The 23,178-nt window shown below is 38.0% G+C and overlaps 1 protein-coding gene across 10 annotated transcripts in view; it reads left to right on the forward strand.

Moving 5' to 3' along the window:
* Window positions 1-22,808, forward strand: part of nkd1.S (naked cuticle homolog 1 S homeolog) — a 154,007-nt gene extending 131,199 nt beyond the window's left edge. For all 10 annotated transcript variants that reach the window (XM_041561105.1, XM_041561110.1, XM_041561102.1 and 7 more), the window contains 7 exons: window positions 1,964-2,021; window positions 11,889-11,989; window positions 13,598-13,693; window positions 16,472-16,619; window positions 17,779-17,863; window positions 18,649-18,770; window positions 21,277-22,808. In XM_041561105.1, coding sequence (XP_041417039.1) covers window positions 1,964-2,021; window positions 11,889-11,989; window positions 13,598-13,693; window positions 16,472-16,619; window positions 17,779-17,863; window positions 18,649-18,770; window positions 21,277-21,854 — 1,188 coding nt within the window. In that variant the 3' untranslated portion in view covers window positions 21,855-22,808. The remainder of the gene's footprint in view (window positions 1-1,963; window positions 2,022-11,888; window positions 11,990-13,597; window positions 13,694-16,471; window positions 16,620-17,778; window positions 17,864-18,648; window positions 18,771-21,276) is intronic.
* Window positions 22,809-23,178: the final 370 nt, after the last annotated feature.

The raw sequence follows: 23,178 nt of genomic DNA on the forward strand, positions 1-23,178 counted from the left end.
TTGATTTTAAATAAAGTAAATCAACTCAAAACTCCCCATAATTCACACACCAAGTAGCCAACACCTTCACACACCAAATGAGAACAAAAAATCCTGCCTTAGACAGGGATTTCTCTGCTTAATCTGGAATCAGAGAGCTTTTTTTTTTGTGGCTTCTGCAGTATCTGGAATTACAGAACTGATAACTCGTATGGGGTGTCTTCGTTCTGGGGCCCCTATACTCCACCTACTTAGGTGTACCTATGCATATTGGACATCAAACTGTTAAGCGGACCCCGGTCTTTCAAATTTAGTTTGTTTTATCTTGGTATGTATTGATATGTAGGAGATACAGTGCTTCAGAGTTGGAGTATTGAGGTGATTTTCAGAAATGTCATAAAAATTGCCAAATTTAGGAAAGCTTTGTGGCTTGGTACTTTGGAGTAGAAAGATGTGCCTACCCATTTTAAATTGGTGGGAATGTGTACTTTCCAAAAATATATGGTTTTCGGGGGTGAACATACATTTTTGTACTTTTGCCCCTTGAAAAATGCTGTAAATGTACTGATTTTGCAGTATCTGGAATTACAGAACTGATAACTCGTATGGGTCTTTGTTCTGGGGCCCCTATACGCCACATACTTAGGTGTACCTATGCATATTGGGCATCAAGCTATTCAGCGGATCCCAGGCTTTCATATTTAGGGTGTTTCATCTTGGTATGTATTGATATGTGCGAGAGATACAATGCTTCAGAGTTGGAGTATTGAGGTTATTTTTGGAAATGTCCAAAAAATTGCCAAATGTAAGAAAGCTTTGAGGCTTGGAATCTGTTCTTTCCAATAATGTGTAGTTTTTTAGCATAAACCTACTGACCTTGAAATCAGATGTATGCAGTTTTGTGGAGCGGTGCTCTGGAAATTTGGTAGTTTGCTGTTTCTAGTTTTTTGATCTATAGAAGTGAGAAATCTACATAAAATGATATATATTTGGTATTGGCGCGTTTGGGAGACACAGAACTTACCAAATCTGCTATACAAGGAAGACTGTGGAGCCCTTGTGTATACTCAGGGCCATAGAAACCATGTGGAGGGCATATTTACTAAACATATTTGATCCACTTTAGCAGCCCTGTCATATATCAAATATACAGGTATAGGATATGTTAGCCAGAAAGCTCCAGATTATGGAAAGGCCCTCCATTCCATTTTAACCAAATAATCTACATTTTTAAAAATGGTTTCCCTTTTCTCTGTAATAATAAACCAGTACATTTTACTTCATCCCAGCTAAATAATCCTTACTGGAAGCAAAACCAGTCTATTTGGTTCATTTAAAGGGATTCTGTCATGATGTAGTTGTTAGATCTAAATCACACTGTTTACACTGCAAATAATTCACTCTACATATAAATATAAAATGTAATTCCTGAACCAGCAATTATATTTTTTTAGTTCTTCTAATGCATCATCAGCACTATTAACTGATTAAAAACATTTTTTTCCCATGACAGTATCCCTTTAATGTTTACATGGTTTTGTAGTAAACCTATGTTATGAAGATCCAAATTATGGAAATATCCATTGTTTAGAAAACCCCAGGTCTCAAGCATTCTGGATAACAGGTCCCATAATCATTAATGATGTAGGATTAAAAAAAAAGCCAGACACACATAACTATGTACAATGCCATAATTGTAACCTCAGTGCAGCTGAATGAGACTGGATGAGACATTGACTTATATAGGTAAAGCAGGTTAATGTAACCATTGATTGCAACCAGGGGTACTCCATTTTAAAGAATTTTCAATTCAATGTGCATTTGACACAAATATATACAAGTATTGTGTTTTATTCTGTTCGTGGGAAAGAATTTTCATGCTAGGCAGGTGGTTTTTTTTTTCAGTTGAAAGATATGGTTTATAGCTGTATTTATGTGCTGTATATTTCTATGATTTTTATATATCTCTTTTACATATTGGCAGGATTCAAATGGTGACATTTGTAAATACAACATTGCAAATGAGCATTTTCACCTGGAAGGTAAGTTATTTGTCTCTTATCTTAATACTAGACATTAAGCCCGTTAAATTAACGGGCGCTAGAACATATGTAGTCAAACATTTATAAAAACAGACGGACACAGGGACTGGATGAATTCGCCAGAGACGGTCCGTGGGGCACATGCGCAGTAGCGCAATCCCACGGACACAGGGACTGGACGCAGAGACACTTCAACTTTAATAATAAGGATAGCTGTATCATATGAAGTAATAATTCATCATTAAAAATTATTTTGCATTTATAATTTAATTCTTTTGTTGTGGATGGGGCTCTTTTTTACAAGTCACATCTACTGTATTTGAACGCTGTTTTATTTTTGAAGATTCCTTTTGCAATTCACATAATTTCAATGCATAAAAAAATATAATGCACAAAACAGTTTGGGCATTCATCCTCATCCATCATAAATGATCATTAACATTAACAAGCATCTTAAAGGAACAGTAACAACACAAAAAAGTGTTTTAAAATAATGTACTGTTGCCCTGCACTAGTTTGCATCAGAAATACTACTGTAGTTTATATAAACATGCTGCTGGGTAGCCAAAAACCCAGAATAGATGCCTATAACAGCCATCTTTCACGTCAGGAGGAGCCCTTCACTACTACGATGCCGCCATGTCTTAAAGTGAGAGAACAAAAGTGAGGGTTCTGGGCAGGTAAGGGAACTGGAAAGTGTCACAGGAGTAACTGGGAACAAGCTGAGTGCAGTCAAGGAAACAGGCTAGTATCAATAACCAATCAGACAGTGCAGTACAGAATCAGGATCCAAAAGAGTAATCAGTAGACAGGCAATGGTCCCCAGAAATTATTTTGCTTATATGGCCAGTTTAAGGGGCCCCAATTTATTCTTAACAATGAAACAATGAAAGTTGTCTTCACAGCTCTGATCTCAATTTATGCTTAACAATGAAACATGTCTTTACAGCTGTGGTCTCAAAATGTACTCCTTTGTGCTCACTATCTTTCAGACCTTTGACTCTTGTCTTATTTCATTACCTTACTCATTTCCTTCTGAAGATCTGCACCCCCATGAAATTCCTTGCCATGGCCTATCAGACTTTTTCCTAATATCCAAACTGTCAAACTATTCCAATCTTTATCAAGAACCCTGCTTAATACACCATGAATAATCAGAAGTCGGTATACCATAAATAATTATTACTAATTATTTTCAGCAACCCGTGTGAATAGTTTTCTATTTCTTCAGATTCCTTTAGTCCTACTGTATAATTTTGTAACCTTTTTTTTGAGGCAACTTTGGGAAAACGCATTGCCGCGTGTGCATTATTAGCACAGGCGACTTTTCATTATAGCCTATGGGAAAACACGCTGAGACAGTTCGGGTAGATAGTTGCTCAGAAGACGAGGCGATTAGTCGCCAGGTGACAAAATCTCCTTTTTGTCACCTGGTGACTCCTTGTGTGAACTAACCCTTAAGGGGAGATTTAGTCACCCGAAGTAGAAGTGCTTTGTTGAAAAGACTTCCCACCGGCTAGAATCTAAATTACCTCATGAGGCAACTTCGGAAAATGAAGCGCTCCGAGTGCCATCCCACAGAGGATTTAGATTCTAGCCGGCGGGAAGGCTTTTCGGGGAGATTAGTCACCCGAAGAAGAGGCGATTTGTCGCCGGGCGACTAAATCTCCCAGAAGCGTGTGCCCTTACCCTAAAGTTCAGTAAAGGATGGTCAGAATTAGGAACAACCCCTTCACTGCTTACAGGTTGCAAAGACAGATTCAAATGCATATTTAATATAGATATATACAAATATTTATATCATGATTTATCACTGATTTGTGCACAAATGTACAAATAAACAGATTAATCTTTTTTAAAATAGGACACCAGGCATTGCTGTACATAGTAGTTACATAGTTACGTAGTTAAATTGGGTTGAAAAAAGACAAAGTCCATCAAGTTCAACCCTTCCAAATGAAAACCCAGCATCCATACACACACCCCTCCCTACTTTTAATTAAAATTCTATATACCCATACCTATACTAACTATAGAGGTTAGTATCACAATAGCCTTTGATATTATGTCTGTCCAAAAAATCATCCAAGCCATTCTTAAAGGCATTAACTGAATCAGCCATCACAACATCACCCGGCAGTGCATTCCACAACCTCACTGTCCTGACTGTGAAGAACCCTCTACATTGCTTCAAATGAAAGTTCTTTTCTTCTAGTCTAAAGGGGTGGCCTCTGGTACGGTGATCCTCTTTATGGGTAAAAAGGTCCCCTGCCATTTGTCTATAATGTCCTCTAATGTACTTGTAAAGTGTAATCATGTCCCCTCGCAAGCGCCTTTTTTCCAGAGAAAACAACCCCAACCTTGACAGTCTACCCTCATAATTTAAGTCTTCCATCCCTCTAACCAATTTAGTTGCACGTCTCTGCACTCTCTCCAGCTCATTTATATCCCTCTTAAGGACTGGAGTCCAAAACTGCACTGCATACTCCAGATGAGGCCTTACCAGGGACCTATAAAGAGGCATAATTATGTTTGTACGTATATACGTATATATAATTATGTATGTACATGCTTTTACCTTGATTATATCTGCTATTTAAACTATAAACACAGTAAACAGTTCTGTTGCTGATTGTTTTCTAGTTCCAGCACAGAACATGTGTTGTGTGAACTTTTACTGGAATTGGATGTTCCTTTAACTATATGATTTTAAACAGTTTAATAACTAGTGCCATAGAACGGCGGGAGAGATTAAAAGATGTCTGGGATTGTTTGGAGTTTAATTAATGATCATTTATTTAACTGCCCTGCTGCTGAAATTTATGAAGAATAAAAGTTTATGAAGAATAAACTATCTTAGGAAATATTAAAATTGATTTCTGACAGAAATTTGATTTAGACAAATGGCAGGATAAGTAAGGGCTAAACTACACAGGGAATTTCAAATAGATTTTTCAGGTCAGACTTTATCTGACCCACAAAATCTTATCATGCAACATTTTGTGATGTCTGAGCCAGACATTTTGTTCCTACATCCAACAAGAGCCACTACTACTTGAGAATCTTGCCTCACCCCACATATTTCATGAGACATCAAAAACACGGTCCTGGTAACCTTATGAGCCAAAATTCTGGTAAAGCCCCACTCCAAACTAAGGGCGTGTATTGAAACGAACAATCTTTCTTGGAAAGATCTTTTCCAAGAAAGCTTATAATTGTTAGGTCTATGGCCACCTTTACTGAAGTTAATAGCAACTTGGAGATATTGGACAGTATCAGGCATTATTACCAATGTGTTCCTAGCCAACAGGATTGTCATGTATGTCTACATAAACAAGCGTATCTGGGCCCAATTTGGCCATCCACGCAGAGGGCCAAATTCAGCTGATCCTGCCTAGCTGTTTCTTTGATTCCCAGGAATGCAAACTTTAAGGTGGCCATAGACATTAAGATTAAAACAAAATTAAAAGATCTTTTGTTATCATAGGACCAAGCTTAACTTTTCTTATCTTGATAGTTTAATGTATGATTTGCCCATCAACAAAAACTACCATTTCAAGCTATATTGTCTAGTTGAAACTAGGAAAACTGTGGGTAGCTGCCTGCTTGGCTCTGCAAACAATTGGACAGTGGATAGATTTCACTGTGAACAATGAAAATCTACTATCCTGATCGATCAATTTTCTGACCGATGTCGGACAAAAAATTGTTAGATGTATGATCGTTCAGTGCCTACTAACCTCACGATAATTTGACGGATTTGTTGGATCACACTAAAATCGGTAGTTAGTGAGAGAAAAATCTTAACGTCACATGTGAAGATAAATTACTGTGGGTTTTCACAGTTTTAAGGTATTCTTTTACCAGAAAAAATCTCATGTTATAATCCTGCAGCCAGCAAAAACACTACTTAAAGGTATCCTGTCATCGGAAAACATGTTTTTTTCAAAACGCATCAGTTAATAGTGCTACTCCAGCAGAATTCTGCACTGCAATCCATTTCTCAAAAGAGCAAACAGATTTTTTTATATTCAATTTTAAATTCTGACATGGGGCTAGACATTTTGTGAATTTCCCAGCTGCCCCAGGTCATGTGACTTGTGCCTGCACTTTAGGAGAGAAATGCTTTCTGCCAGGCTGCTGTTTTTCCTTCTCAATGTAACTGAATGTGTCTCAGTGGGACATGGGTTTTTACTATTGAGTGCTGTTCTTAGATCTACCAGGCAGCTGTTATCTTGGGTTAGGGAGCTGTTATCTGGTTACCTTCCTATTGTTCTTTTGTTTGGCTGCTGGGGGGGAGGGAGGGGGATGATATCACTCCAATTTGCAGTAAAGAGTGATTGAAGTTTATCAGAGCACAAGTCAAATGACTTGGGGCAATATGTCTAGCCCCATGTCAGATTTCAAAATTGAATATAAAAAAATCAGTTTGCTCTTTTGAGAAATGGATTTCAGTGCAGAATTCTGCTGGAGCATCACTATTATCTGATTAATTTTGAAAAAAATAGGTGTGTTTGCTTCAGAAAGACTACTATAGTTTATATAAACAAGCTGCTGTGTAGCCATGGGGACACCCGTTCAAGCACAGGATACACTGTATGTAACAGATATGTTTTAAAGAATCCCATTGTATAGTACAGAGCTTCTCTTTTATCTGCTGTGTATCCTGTGCCTTTTCTCCTTTTCAGGTTTGAATGGCTACACAGCAGCTTAATTATATAAACCAGTGCTGTCCAACTTCTGTGGTAGAGAGGGCCGGAATTTTTCTGGCCTACACGGTGGAGGGACAGTGTTGACCTCACCACCTTTAAACAACACCCATTTAACCCACACCCATGTTTTCTCAAGAACTTTTAAGACCATGTCCACATTAATGGTGGTAACACACCAAAAAAAACCAAATGGTTGGTGCGCACTGCAGGGATATCACTCACCACTCATATGTGAATAATGTAAGTCATACACTTAAATATGCCACAAACATACCCTTAAAGGGGTTGTTCACCTTCCAACACTTTTTTCTGTTCAGTCAGGTTTCCAGAAATAAAATCTTTTTCCAGTTAAGTTCTATTTTCTACATGTAAAGCAGCTTTAGGAGGGGGTTGCCAAATCTCTAAACTGTTCTAAATTGATACATTTAGTTGATACATTTTTTATCTTTGTCCCTGCTGACCGAAGCTCTGGGTTTCATTAAAGGCAGCTGATAGAATTAATACAAGAGTTGCTAATACCCCAGACATGCTGCTGAAAATGTATTACCGTAACTAAATGTTGGAGAATTGTAAAAGTTCATAGTCTGCACCTGAAATACTGAGCTGCCAGACTCAAACACCAGAGACAGGGACATTAAACTTTAAACTTTGATTTTGGAAAAATTGTAAGAAATAAAAGATGGAAAGTAATTGAAAAAAGTCTTTTAATTTTGGTGATCTGAAAACAATACAGCTGAAAAAAGTGTTTGAAGGTGAATAGCTGCTTTAAATACATATGCCGCCTCCTCCTATATGGATAACACTGCACCCCCCAAGCACATGATTAAACACCTTAGGGGCCCCTAAAAACAATTTTCAAATGCTAACAACCCCCCAGAATAAAGCAGGAGACAGGGAAACCTATCAGGACTATAATATGGACAGTTCATACTGTCACTAACTCCCTCCTCACCCCCTGCTATTCCCCAAACACGTACTTACCGTGACTTGCAAGCTGTAGACGTGTCACATCTCTCTTCTTCCTTTGACTCTCTTCACTCTAATATCTCCGCCATCTCGTGTCCTAATGTGGCTACCTCTGTCTACTATAGTACTCTCACCACTGCCCTAAACGAGCTTGCTCCTATAAAAACTAAACGTTCTAGACCCAAACCACTTCAACCCTGGCATACTGCTCATACAAAAGCGCTCCAAAGACACTCACGTGCACTTGAGCGTCGCTGGCGCAAATCCCGTTCAGAATCAGACTTTTGGAGCTACAAATCTGCCCTGCGCTACTTTAACACCAGCCTCTTCCGAGCCAAACAAACATACTTTACTTCACTCATTAACTCCCTTTCTAAAAAACCAGCACAACTTTTCTCCACCTTTAACACTCTCCTTTCCCCTTCTCCACCCCCTCCATGCACATCTGTCTCTGCTCAAGATATTGCCGAGCACTTCAAAAACAAAATTGACACTATCAGAAGGGACATTACACTACTCAACCCCCCTAGACTTCCACCACCCTCCCTCCACACTCCCCAGTCTCTCCTGTGCTCCCAGTCTCTCCTGTGCTCCTTCACCCCTGTCACTGATGAGGAAGTCTCAAAGATTCTGGCCTCTTCTCACCTTACCACCTGCCCGCTTGATCCAATTCCCTCAAAACTTCTCCGCAATACCAATGCTTGTCTAATCAAAGCCTTAACTCACCTATTTAATCTTTCGCTCTCAACTGGACTGTTTCCTTCTCAACTAAAACATGCTCTTGTCACCCCCATTCTGAAAAAAACCCTCTCTTGATGCCTCCAATCTTGACAACCTCCGACCTATCTCTCTGCTACCTTTCATCTCTAAACTACTTGAGCGCCTAGTCTACAACCGACTTACCTCATTCCTCTCTGACAATAACCTGCTGGACCCCCTACAATCTGGTTTTAAGCCACAACACTCCACGGAAACTGCCTTGACTCGACTAACTAATAACCTTTTAACCGCTAAAGCCAACAATCATTTCTCACTACTAATACTGCTTGATCTCTCAGCCGCATTTGACACTGTAGATCACCCTCTCCTCCTCCAGTCCCTCCAGTCGCTTGGCCTTCGTGACACAGCCCTGTCCTGGTTCTCTTCTTACATCACCAATCGTTCCTTCAGTGTCTCCTACAATGGACTATCATCTTCTCCCCTACCTCTTTCTGTTGGAGTTCCTCAAGGCTCTGTCCTGGGACCATTACTATTCTCCCTCTATACTTCCTCCCTTGGCAAATTAATAAATTTGTATGGTTTCCACTACCACCTCTATGCTGACGATACTCAGATCTATCTCTCATCTCCTGATCTCAACCCAGAACTCCTAACTCGCGTCTCCTCCTGCCTGTCCGATATCTCTACCTGGATGTCGCAACGCTACCTTAAATTAAACCTCTCTAAAATTGAAATGGTTCTCTTTCCTCCAACTAACACCAGTAGCATCCCCGAAGTATCCATCATAGTTAACAATTCCACTATCACCCCCTCTCCCCAGGCCCGGTGCCTTGGGGTTATCCTAGATTCTGCCCTGTCATTCACTCCTCATATCCAGTCACTTATTAAATCATGTCACTTCCACCTAAGGAACATATCCAAAATACGATAATTTATCACCCAAGACGCTGCCAAAATTCTTATTCACTTTCTCATCATATCGCGTCTAGACTACTGTAACTCTCTTTTAATTGGCCTCCCCCTCCAGAGACTGTCACCTCTCCAGTCCATAATGAACACTGCTGCGAGGCTCATACACCTCAGCAACCGCTCCTCCTCTGCCTCGCCATTCTGTCAATCCCTGCACTGGCTTCCGTTACCTTTCAGAATCAAATTCAAATTAATGACACTGACTTTCAAAGCACTTCACAACTCTGCTCCACCCTACTCTCTGAACTCATCTCTATATACTCACCCACTCGCTTACTACGCTCCTCTACTGACCTGCTACTCAACTCTTCTCTCATTACCTCCTCACATGCTCGCATTCAAGACTTTGCAAGGGCTGCACCCCTCCTCTGGAACTCTCTCCCACGGTCTGTCCGACTTTCTCCCAACCTTTCTGCTTTCAAAAAATCTCTGAAAACGCACTTCTTTCGAGAAGCCTACCCTCACTCTGCTTAACTACCAAACGCAACACCACATACAGTACCACATTTCTCACCCACTTACTTCGATCTTGCCCACTCCCACACCTTGTGTATTACTCCCTTCCCTTTAGACTGTATGCCTATGCATAGGGCCTTCCTCACCTTTTTGTACCTGTATTGATTGTGATGTTTGTTACTCCATATATTCTATATATGTAATTCGTGTGATGTAGTTGTATAATCACATTTACTTTACAGTGCTACGCAATATGTTGGCGCTATATAAATACATGTTACGGTAATAATAATAATAAAATACTACATACAGTGGCACAATGCTCTTGCTCATAGGCGGATTTTATTAAAGGCTTGGGGAGGCTAAGTGTAAGCAAGCTTCGATTTCTATAAAAGTATCTAATACTGAGCATATAAACAAGTAGCTAAAGAGTAAAAAGTCTGGGTTTAAGATCCTTTGGGGCTGTATGGGTTAATATTACTAGGGAATGATAACATGGGGTTGGTGTGCAAGAGATATAATTCTGCTGGGATGTAAGGAGAACTGCCTCGCTGGAGAGGTTATTGCTGGAGGCTAATGCTGACGGGCTGGGCATGTTGAAAAAAAACAAAAGAATTGTGGGGATTGAAAAAACTACATATTGGGGGTTGAGTGTAAGATAAGATATGAAATCCAGCTAACATTAGGTGCTATAGGACTGAACATCATTTAAAAAAAATTTCTGTTACCGTGCACTGCTACAAACAGCAGTGTCGGACTGGTCCACCGGCATAACAGAAAAACTCCCTGTGCGCCCAGGTGTCAGTGGGCCCTCCTGCTTCTAAATATTTGGCCTATTTCATGGCCATCCCTATTTCTGTGAGGCAAAATAGATGGATAATATATTATAGTATGTAAAGAAAAGAGACTAGGCGAGTACAGGGTGAGTAAAGAGAGGAAGAATAATAGTACTGAGAGTGGGCCCCACGTTTAAGGTTTTTGGGCGGGCCCCTGGTGTCCCAGTCCAACACTGATTATACTTTCAGCCCAGCGTATCTTCCGATCACATGACCCAGCGTGAAATACCAATAGTAGCAATATTGCTAGTATTTGAGATTTAAACAATGCGGAGGGCAGTTTATCTCTAAGCGCTCCAAGTGCCACCCTGCTGGCGATTTTCATTCTAGCCGGCGGCTAATCTCCCCCAACGAATCTCCCTGAATCTGCCTATGTCTCTCTGCCCTTAAGCTTGAACATTGTAAGGAATCACAGCAGGCAGACTTTCATGTGGGGGGGGGGGCAGTTGGACAGCCTTGACATAAACTACTTTAGAGTTTCTGAAGCAAACATACCAGTTGTACCAGTGCAGTACAACAGTACATTATATTTTCGTTATTTTAAAACACTAATTTTTTGGTGTTACTGTTCCTTTAATATACATACATTTGAATAATACATACAGAAGTCATAATATATAGGGCATGTCTGCTAAGAAGTTTTAAGTAGCATCAGTATTTTTTGTGCTTTCTTTAGTTATTTGTGTTATTACTTTTATTACATTTTTATTATTCTTTTGTATTCATTTTAGTAGAGTGACTAAAACATGTACCTGATTGTGGCATCCTGTAAAAAGTATCTGTAGGTACTTTTATTTTAGTTGTTTGTTTGATTAATAGACACAGCAGACTTGCTTCTAAGGGCCCTGACATACAAGGAGATTAGCGTCACTGCAAAATTAGGGTAGGACTTGACAATGCGTTTGGAGCCGACATGCGAAACGCATGCGACGTGTCGGATCTTCTAAAGAAAAGGGAAGTGAAGGAGAAATTGCAGGTAACAACTACATTTATCCGACTGTTGGATGAAAACGCACTTTGTCCGACAGTGGGATAAATGTAGTTGTTACCTGCGATTTCTCCTTCACCCCCGTTTTCTTTAGAAGATCCGACACGTCGCAGATATTCTTTTTTTTTTTAAAAAAAGTATGATTTTATTGATTGTTCTAATGTAAATAATAGTCAATGCAGATCAGATTTCTTTGAACTTATATTATTTATCTTTTCAGTCGCTCTGCCAGAAGAGAAGAGCGAGGGTCTGTTTACCAGTGATGATAGGAAAGTAGATAAAGATAATGATGGGCGTGTTAAGAAGCAGCACAAATTTGAAGTAAGTTTTCCTTATTTTGCATCATTGTTAAAAATCTGTTCTTCTGTATGAGTTCCTATATTTTTGGACAGCTGAGCAGCATTAGCATACCAAACATCGCTGGAGTACAGGACCCACAAGGTAAGAAGCTAAAATATGTACATACAGTTTTCAGTAAGTATGGGGAAAATATTCTATTATTAGAGGGATTTTCTTGGCACACAAATGGCCTATGTGATACAACTATTATAGACAGTGTCCACCTGGGGGGGTGCTCCATGCCCACTGGTGCCACTGCACAAGGCCCACCCCGCCACTCCCAGGGGCCCCAATCTGCAAATCCCCCTCTGTCTCCGTTACTTAGCCAGCCAGTACTTACCTTTTTCATGCAATCGGGCAGGGGGAGGTCACAAAGAAGTGCTGCAGTGCTGGAGCTGTCGGCCCAGTCCGACCCTGATCATAAACAACATAGACATAGTTATATCATGTTTACACCTGCAAACAGCACATATGCGCTGTAAAGTCCATGCAATCAAGAAAGCAGGCTTACACTATAGAACTTTCTTTAATAAAAAGTTCTACTTGATTTGTGTACTGTAATGGTTAAGCTTAGTACAGGAGAGGAGGTTAGGAGTAAAAATAGGAGCAGACAGCTAAAGCAAATTCTTTCTTTTCATTGGCCATTAGTCTGAAGGGCATGTGTAGTAATCTGAATTAAGAAGAATTGAGCATGTTCAGTAGCCAACAATCAATTTTCAAGGGTGGAATCCTAATCCTAATTAATTGATTGCAGTATCCTTACTATTAACATTTTAAAAACCAGAATGGAAGCTTTTGAAAGATTTCAAAGAGGCTATTTACTGATTAAAATATTTTGGGGGGTTTACATGTCCCTAGAAGTACTACTTAGAAGTAGAGTAAATTCAATAGAATCACAAAAGTTTGTTAAGTTTAGACTTGTCACATGTCCCACTGCTCCTCTTCTGCTACATTGCCTGTATTTGGAATCTTTATCTCTTTTTGGCCAATTCGTGTCAAAATCTGCCTTGTCTGCAGACCACCAAATATATGAATGATAAAATTGATGCAAGAATGCAGCATTGCATACATTAAATTGTTTGTTGTGGATTTTTTTCAACAAAAAAACAATAAACAGGATTTTAAAAAATGTAAGATACTTTTAATAACTGGATTCTTTGCAGCTGAAAAATCTCCTAGAAAGTACCATGTAATGTGAGCCTGGTGCCACTTGCCATATCTTCTGCTGGTGTATTACACTCAGAAAAAAGCTTTGAACTCAGTGGGGAACATAAGAACTTTATAAAATGAAGTGCAGCGTGTGCTTTAGCGCAGGCGACTTTTCATTATAGCGGACGGGAAGACACGCGGAGGCAGTTCGGGGAGATTGTTGCCCAGAAGAAGAGGCGATTAGTCGACAGGCGACTAAATGTCCCCAAATCTGCTCGTAAGGACTAACCCTTATTCTACAAAAGTGTAGTGATAAAAAAGTGTATTAATAAAAAACTCTGTATTTAGGTATTGAAGTGTGATGTTTATTTTAAAGTTTTGCAAATAATAATGGTCACTTTTGCTACAAAAGTGCAGTAATAACTCTGCTTCTGTATTTAGGAATTACAATGTGATGTATCCGTTGAAGAAGATAATAGGCAAGAATGGACCTTCACATTGTATGATTTTGACAACAGCGGAAGGGTTACCCGAGAGGTAAGAAATTTTTGTGATGCTGTAGAAGACACTATTGAATAATGAAATATAGATTAAGCAGACAGTATTTTATCTAATTAGACTTAAAACAACCCCAAAATTATAGTGGTGCTTGTTTGGAAAAGTCGCATTATACTTGGTTCACAAAAGCATTTGATTGTGCTCATATGAACAAGGTAATAGGATGTATTTTTACTTTCAATTTTAGATTTTGCCTGTTTAGTGAAAGAAATATCAAACCATAGATAATTCATATTTATCTATACCCCCAGTATACCCCCCTTTTTAACGTGAGTTCAATGAACAGAGTTTGTGTTGAATATCCTCTTTCCTACTGTTTTAATTTGTTATTCTTTACCTTCCAAGGACCAAACAGAAAGTAAATTTAATTTGCCTGTTTGCTCTATTTGACTCAAGAAATAACAAAAACCATAGATTTTTATGAATGAAACAAATAGGTAAAAATTATGTTCAGCACAAGGGCAATTAATTGTTCTCATGGTGAACAACAGTATACTGCCCCTTCCACACACAAACTATAGTATACATCATTAAAATGTACGGAAGCTGTATGCATGGATGCACTCCTGGCTCTGACTTGTAAAACAATGTTGCATACCAGCTGATCAATATATCATGGCTACTGTTGCATTTTAAGAGTCAGATCCAGAAAAGAAATGGATAAACATAAGCTTCTTTCACTTGCTTGAAATTAATGCAATTACATTTACAAATTAAAAAAATAAGCTAAACTTGTGCTCATCAGAAGACCTATTCTTAGAACTGATTCTCAAAAATGTGTTATACTGTACCTTTTATCCTTAAACATGAGCCCTGCAATTAGCATTACTTTCCCTTACAACATGCCAATTGTATTGACCCTTTAATGTCTTTACTTTTGATCTTTATATTATTCTCCTTTGTCAAGCAATCCTCTGCATTTCAAAAAGCCTCATTACAGCAGTGACACATTTCATGACTTTCTTGCCAAGTCAGTGTTGAAAACATTCTGCTTCTAATGTCTTTGATGAGCTGTTCAGCTCTTGCTTTGTGCATGTGTTAAGATAACATAGCAGCTTTAATACTACTGTTGAAAAGAATTAGCTAAGTGTTTATAACAGCCAATATATTTTGCTCTAAAGGTCTTTCTTACAACTGACAGGCTGCCCTATAATTATCTTCATAGGGGAAAATGCCAATTGGGTTCAGATTAGTATAATTAAACTAATGTTTTGTGATCCATTATGTATTTTGAACTTTATTGTGGATGAAAAGAATGCCATATTCTGCTTAAAGGGATACTGCCATGGGAAAACATGTTTTTTTTTTCAAAACACATCAGTTAATAGTGCTACTCCAGCAGTCTTCTGCACAGAAATCCAATTCTCAAAAGAGCAAATAGATCTATTTTGAAATCTGACATGGGGCTAGACATAATTGTCAGTTTCCCAGCTGCCCCAGTCATGTGATTTGTGCCTGCACTTTAGGATGGAACTACTTTCTGGCAGGCTGTTATTTCTCCTACTTAATGTAACTGAATCAGTCTCAGTGGGACTTGGCTTTTACTATTGACTAACGAATAAACCAATTAGATTGCTCCCACCTTACCTCTCCTGCGCTGCTCTGTGTATTCCTTGCTGGGTGCTCTGTCTGCAGCATCCCCACCGCTTGTCACACACCAAACCAAAAGAAAGACGGCACTCCATTCAAGGATAAGGCAGGTTTATTACAGACCCCACAGGGATCTCAAGCCCTATGCGTTGTGGGACTCAATCCCTTAATCATATTCATGTTTATGATTAAGGGATTGAGTTTCGAAACGCGTAGGGCTTGAGATCCCTGTGGGGTCTGTAATAAACCTGCCTTATCCTTGAATGGAGTGCTGTCTTTCTTTTGGTTTGGTGTTTTACTATTGACTGTTGTTTTTAGATCTACCAGGGAGCTGTTATCTTGTCTTAAGGAGCTGTTATCTTGTGTTAGGGAGCTGCTATCCAGTTACCTTCCCATTGTTCTATTCTTAGGCTGTGGGGGGGGGGGCGGGACAGAGGGGGTTGATATCACTCCAACTTGCAGTAAAGAGTGACTGAAGTTTATCATAGCACAATTTACATGACTGGGGGCAGTTGGGAAACTGACAATATGTTTAGCCCCATGTCAGATTTCAAAATTGAATATAAAAAAATCTGTTTGCTCTTTTGCAAATGCATTTCAGTGCAGAATTCTGCTGGAGCAGCACTATTAACTGCATTTTGAAAAAAAAAAACATGTTTTCCCATGACAGTATCCCTTTAAGTAGAACAATTGAGATCTTTTAGGTGGATGCAAATTTCATGCCTTAGATCTAGTGACTATGGAAATATTAATTTACAGAAATTGATTTCAGAAGGAAAATTTATATTTTACGCATATGACTAAAGGTTCTTGTTGGTATGTATCTGTATGCACCTGCATAAGTGTCTCTGTTCTCAGTTTATTTGATCCATAAACTCCTTAGGGTTCATTAACATGGGTACAGGCGCAAGTGTGGGAAGCGCTTAGGGATTTACTGCATTTGTAAAGGAGCCACCAACAGTTTTGTCCTCTCTCATAAAAATGTTGGTGATCTACATTAGCAGAGCATTTTAACTGCTATATAATGTCTACTAGTTATAAACTAAGGTTAGACAAACTGCATGAATGTATCTGTGCCATTTCAGCCATCTTGAGACTTGCAAATCGTATGTAAATGCAATTTCACATTGTTAAACACTATTTATTAATTAATTTATTTATTTTTAGGACATTACTCGTTTGCTGCATACAATTTATGAAGTATTTGATGCATCAGTAAACCACTCATTAAGCTCAAGTAAAACCTTGAGAGTTAAGCTGTCTTTGGCCCCTGATGCCACACTGAAAAAGAGGACTGTGTTGGTGAATCATGCAGGTAATAAAGAAACTATAAATATGTTTTTACTTTTTTTTTATTAATGGACAAAGGATAGTTAATTTATTGGCAAGGGTGTACCTGCCACGAGGCAAAGTGAAAACCATGCCTCAGGCTGCATTGCCCCACAAGTTACCAAGGGGCAGCAAAAAAGTCGCTCCTGGTAACATTAAGAGATAATTTTCCAAATAATAAACCTGAAATTCATCTCTTCTAGCTCTTCGAGCTGTCAGGCAAAGACCTCAATCACTATACATGAGTCAACAATTTGTTCTGAAATAGATTAAATGTGCTTGCTTAATTTCTATTTTTATAGGCAAAAGATAATTCTGAAAGTAAGTTGTTTTAGGATACCATTTAGCTAGACACGTGGTTTGCACTTGTGCAACCAAACATGGGCTGAATAATTGTACCATTATGTGGCTCCCAAATTGTTAGCCTGTGACAATTACTCATTGGTAAGCTTCACCAGCATGGTTCCAGTTACCCAAAATTCTTGTATGGGAATTCCCACCATGCAGACAAATTGTTAAAAAAATTATCTACATTTTATGTAACACAAGTATCACAACGTGTGGCCATATATAAGTGTGTTTGTCAGGTAAAATACTGACTTTTTTGTCCAGATATTTCTGCAAATGATACATGGACATGTATACATTGGACTTCATGTGAAAAATAGGTGTTGGCCACTGCTGCTCAACCCCATTTATGAAGAGAACATGGCATTATAAAGTATTAACATTTAGGGGCAGATTTATCAAAAATCAAATGTGATTTATGTTCACGATTCAAATTTTTTTTTGCACCCTCGCACATTTGAGTTATATATTTGAAAACTTGAATGTTTGTGAGTTAATAAGGAAAGAAAAAAATTGATTCTTGATAAATATGCCCCATAACTCCTCTAAAAGTTTTGCTGTTAACAGAGGAAAATTACCAGTACCTACATTCTTACAATAAATCAATAACAGAATATTACTAACTTGATTGTAAATACAATGTGTGTGCATCAGTTTTTGCTACAGTTTTTTTCCACAAGAGTATTTATTTTTGTGTATTGTAATAAATGATTATTTTCTTTCAAGGCAATAAGCTTCTCTAAATATAGATGTGTGTTACTTAATGGAAACTATTATAATAATGTATTTGTTTTCAGAGCTGCAGAACGGTAGACATAGGAGTGAATGCAAAGTAACTGAGAATTTAAGAGGCTCAGAAAAAAAACAGCAGGGATCTGGAAGGTAAATATCTCTCTCCTAGGGTTGGATCATTCTCTCTTACAGTCTGGCATGAGTGACCAAATCCAGAGTGTATACACAGGTTCGGACTGGCCCAGAAAACCTCATATAGTTGGGTGGGTGGCCAGTTTGTTGCAGTGTGGCAAGTGGTGGGCAGTAATTAGGAGTGATCCAGGTGAGGTGACTAGTGGTTTTTCGGTAGGCCTTGTCTACTCCAGTCCAATACTGTGTATAGATGTAGGCATAGTCGGATTTTAATTAAGCCTTGGCTAAGCCTCCCCAAACCTCTTTGCCTAAAAAATTTAAAAGAAAATTAAAATAAAGAAAATCCTCTGACTGACAGATGTGGCTATTTAAGCTTGTTTGGGGGAGCAGAGGGGTGCTGCTGACTAGTGTGTTTAGAAGAAAAATCCCTACCTGGTGACTCCAGTGACTCCAAAATCATGAGATTTCAGATGGGAAAGTTGTATGCCAAGCACAGTAAGGGAACAGTTGTGACTAAGCTTTACTTGGAATAGTTGTTTGTGCTGGCGATCAGGGCCGAGAGACAAAGCAGCTGCTCATCCGCCACTTTGATTTGGCTGAATAACTACTGGTGAAATCATCTACTGACTTGTCAGAATGGAAAAACTTTGAGTTGCCCATATAATCACTGGATTGTGTTCCTGATAATCTGATCCACCTGATTTGGCACATCACCTGGGTGGAAAAATCAGGCAAACCGGAGTATCTGTATTGAGAATAGTCATGTTTCTATTTATTTATTTGAATTCTATGTTATATTGAAGGCTTGAAAATGTGACTGAGCAAACAGAATGTCTCCGACAATGTGTAGATGAGAACATAGAAAGAAGAAATCACTATTTGGATCTTGCTGGAATTGAGAACTACACATCTAGATTTGGGCCAGGTGAGTGAAAAGTGACTATTCTGAATAACTGTCTTGCCTGCTTTTAATCTTATCAATATAAATGGAATGTTGCATATCCAAGGTGTGCTGTTGGAGATATATATATATATATATATATATTTATATCCACCCTAAATCCACTAAGACAGATCCGCACTCTCAGGTCCTAAAAAATTATAAAAGGTTTTATTGTTTAAATGCGAGGCCTTTCTCAAAGTGTTAGTCTTGCATTTAAACAATTAAACCTTTTTTTTTACATTTTTAAGACCTGAAAGTGCTTAAAAGAGATCTGTCTTAGAAGATTTAAATTGAAATTATTGATATACAATATATATATATATATATATATATATATATATATATATATATATATATATATAGGTTTGGCAGTATTGTATCTGGTCTCATGTTGTTAGGTTTATCGTTATGCCTTTTTCATTAGAATTACATTTTTTTTTTAAACATCATTATTTTAATTATTTACATATTTATGAGCACTGTAAAATAGATGGGTGTATATAAATTACAGTGCAACCAATACAGGATGCAAAGGCCCTGCTCAATAGAACTTACAGTGCAGTTTAATCTATATACATATATTGTTTAGTAATTTAACTGTAGGGTTTTGACTATTTGTTTCCAGTGGGATTTTCTCATTTAGTTAGAAACATTACTTTATTTGCCACGTTTGTACCCTAATTACAATACAGACATATATACTCACTCAATTCACTGTCCTCTTTTACCCTTTCCCCCACACTCACCTCTCCATCTCTAATAACTCTCTGCCTCACTCTACTCCCTGTCCTCTTTTACCCTTTCCCTTCTCATTCTGCTGAGTTACCCCCACACTCACCTCTCCGTCTCTCATAACTCTCTGCCTCACTATATTCCCTGTCCTCATTCTATATATCTGTATAGATATATATCTATAATATTACAATTTATATATCTGTAATATTACAATTTATATTTTTGCACCTCACCCCCCCTCTCCTGTCCTGAATCCACCTCATTGTTTATTTTTGGATGACTCTTTTAACCCTTCTACCACTTTTGGAACAAAGCAGCTTTCCCCTAGACTGAAATAGAATGTATAAACATAGATTCTATACTAGTGACATTTTGTTGTGCACAGCCTCTTCCTGCTGTTGTTACTCTACTTTATGTACAATAGAATCCCCATTTTATATTTTTCAGGGGACCAGAAAAAATGGTGTAAAGTAAGGGAAATGTATTATGCATTATCTATTCGTGGGACAACAAAAAATGGTATAGCATATGGAAAAACTTAAAATGAGGATATGTAAAATAGAGGCTTCACTGTATGCATCCAGCTGTAGAACTCTAGAGGGAATCACATTCTACAAACCACTGGCTAGTAATTGTGCTTAGAAAGTAGAAAAGACCAACTGCTGTCCTTCAAACAAGAGTTTGTGTCACTAATGGCAATGCTATACATGTGCAACACTTGCTACTTTATATATTTATAGAAAAGCTGTTGTTAGGTTTGTGTGGAAACCAAAATATGGGTACAAGTAATTTGTGTAATGTGTTTTCTTACTTGCTCCCCCCTGGAAATCTTTCTGCGAACGCCCATGGTAAAAACTCTCCGGTCTTAGGGCAGTGACACAAGAAGAGATATCCAGCATTTTGATGTATGTTTTTCAACTTGGTGGACAAGCAGGAAAATGCTCAAAACTGTCCCTCAGTGACTTGATTGCTGGACCGTGTGGGTGCACCAGCAGGTCAGGTAATTATCAAGCCAGTGAGCATGTCAGAGCAACCACCAAGCTGGAAATCACAATGACAACAAAACACTGGAAATTGACCTGTGTGACATTGATATGTTTAATGCAAGTGTAAGTACCATACGCTGTAGCCACTATAGTGCCAAAATAAGTAGCATTGTGCCGAAACTTTAGATTTGTTATAGTACCTGGTTATGCTTTAATCTGTGCTGTTCATTGGCAACACACAGCATGTAGCGTGTCAAAGTCAGTTATTTTGTTTTATAACATTCATCTGCTTCATGGCAGTTATAACATGCCATTTTAATTTATTTACATCTTAAATATTTTTTTCAAGACTAAAGTTTGTTCATTTGAAGCTTAGGTTGAAGGCACGCATGGCATTTTCGCCACTAATATATTTCAGCCAGCAGAGAGAGGAGAGAAATTTCCATAGGCCCTAAGCATTAGGCTTGTTTGCTACTTAGCAATTTTGCACAAGTTCAGTAACATTTACCAAGTAAAATGTCTACTTGGTTGCTTTGGGATACTACACTGGTGAAAATGTGTGTCTTTGTTAGCAAATTAAATTGTTGCACTCATCTACACCAAGTTGAACCAATCAACAATTAAACACTGAACAGTCTACTACAACTTTGAAAATTAAAGCAATTAAACAGTTGATTGGTTGTTACAGGCAATTAAACTGGTGCATTTTAGCATCCATTTTTGTAAGTCAGCCACTTCAGTTAAATGTAATCTGTTTACTTTTCAAGGGTCTCCACCAATGTGTGAAAAACACGACTCCCAGGCAAAGGCTTCTAATCAGATGAGATCTCGTTCACATGAACCTGAAACCATCAGCTTCCACCACAGGCGATCACAGGCTTTAGACACAGGAAATTCCAACATGACTGAACTGTCTCATGTTAAAGTGGCAGAAGTTCAGCAAAGGCAGCGTGGTCAAGAAAATAATAAACACTTTGTTCGATCTCCCAGAGCATCAAATAAAAATGGACATCTCTCTACAAGCCAGCCTGGAAGAACAAGAAACAAGCCCAGTCAAGGAGTGTCTATGCCAGTGAATCCACCAAGTGCATTTATGGGTCAGAGCTACCTTTACCATCCTGTGCCACCTCAATCAGTTCATAGGAAAAGCAAGCAGAAGACCAAAGACGGACACCAGATGCGCAAGGCCTTTCAGTCTCCAGTGAATGTGGTTGAGAAGGAGCATGTGAGAGATCTGCCCAGCATGGTATTGTATGATGATCAAGTTGGACACATGATACAAAGACATGAGCACCATCATCATCATGAGCATCACTACCACTATCACCACTTTTACCAAAAATAAACATGGACCATTTATACAAGGACTTCACAGAATGTCTGAAATCCATTATAAAGTGGTATCTGATCCTACAGCTCTGGAAATAATTAACTTTTTAACTAGTTAACTTGTTGACTTTCAACATGTATGTTTTGCAGGTGTAGAGTACATTTAAGTGCACATCCTATGGAGCTGCAATAGAGGTCATCAAGCAATTCTATCAGCAAAACATGTTATGGATGGAGCATAGTGTAAAGTGCTCTTTATATATATTTATATGCAAAAACTGAACTTATTGCACAGAAGCCTTTATCAGTGGGATCAGAACAGTCTGAACTTTTACTAACAACCCCTGACAAACAGCGTGCTACCTCTAGTAATTATCCAGACTTTTCTTCACTGATGTAATGAGCTATAGGAAGGGTGGACACAATTTACAAATCTCATCTGGTATTGTGTTTACATTTATACCCCTAAAGTTATCTTAATGAATGCTAGGATAATTAGTTGGATTTGCCAACATATTTTCATTACTAATGTATGTTAATCTTCTGCCTGATATTTATATGTAAGGTATTTTAAAGAATCCACTTTTCTGTTTTTGCCTATTTTTAATTTTGTTTCATTCACATGGAATCTATTTGCAATGTTAGGCCATGTTTTGGAAATTGCCACTTGTTCAAAGTCTTGATGGAAAAAGTAAAAAACAAATGACAACAGTTGTTTATGCATTTATAGGGCTGAAAATGTTTAACATACTGAAAACTGCCTACTTTAAAACAGTTTATAAAGTCCAAAAAATCCTAATACTGCCCATATATCTATTGTATTGTTGGCTTTGATGGCAAAAGCCTTTGTTAAAGAAAAGAAACATGGTAACTTTTTCAAAAGTGCAAATATTCAAAGGAGTGTTGTTTTTGCTTATATGTAGGATAAGAATGTTTTCCATTAGGATAATAAAAAACACATTACTCTGGACATGTCAGAATTAAGGCAGTGCTTTAATGTGCTTTTGTTTTGTTTTTCATTGATTAGTGGAATATTTTATTTTTAATTTTTAGTTGGGACGCATATAAATATATATATAAATATATATATAAATATATATATATATATATATATATATATATATATATATATATATATATATATATATATATACATTTTTTATCTATACACTCAGGTATTTTTTTTTTTTTTTGCATTAAGAAATCTGTGGTTGGCTATAAAGAGCTTTTTATGGGTTTTTTTTTATTTTGGTCCTGAAGAATTTTAGTGTGTGTGTGTCTGAATACCTGGCAATGCAATATTTTGACCCTATTTGACCCATTTACATCTTTTGGTGAGG

The sequence above is a fragment of the Xenopus laevis genome, chromosome 4S, assembly GCF_017654675.1.
Source record: "Xenopus laevis strain J_2021 chromosome 4S, Xenopus_laevis_v10.1, whole genome shotgun sequence".
Classification (NCBI taxonomy): domain Eukaryota; kingdom Metazoa; phylum Chordata; class Amphibia; order Anura; family Pipidae; genus Xenopus; species Xenopus laevis.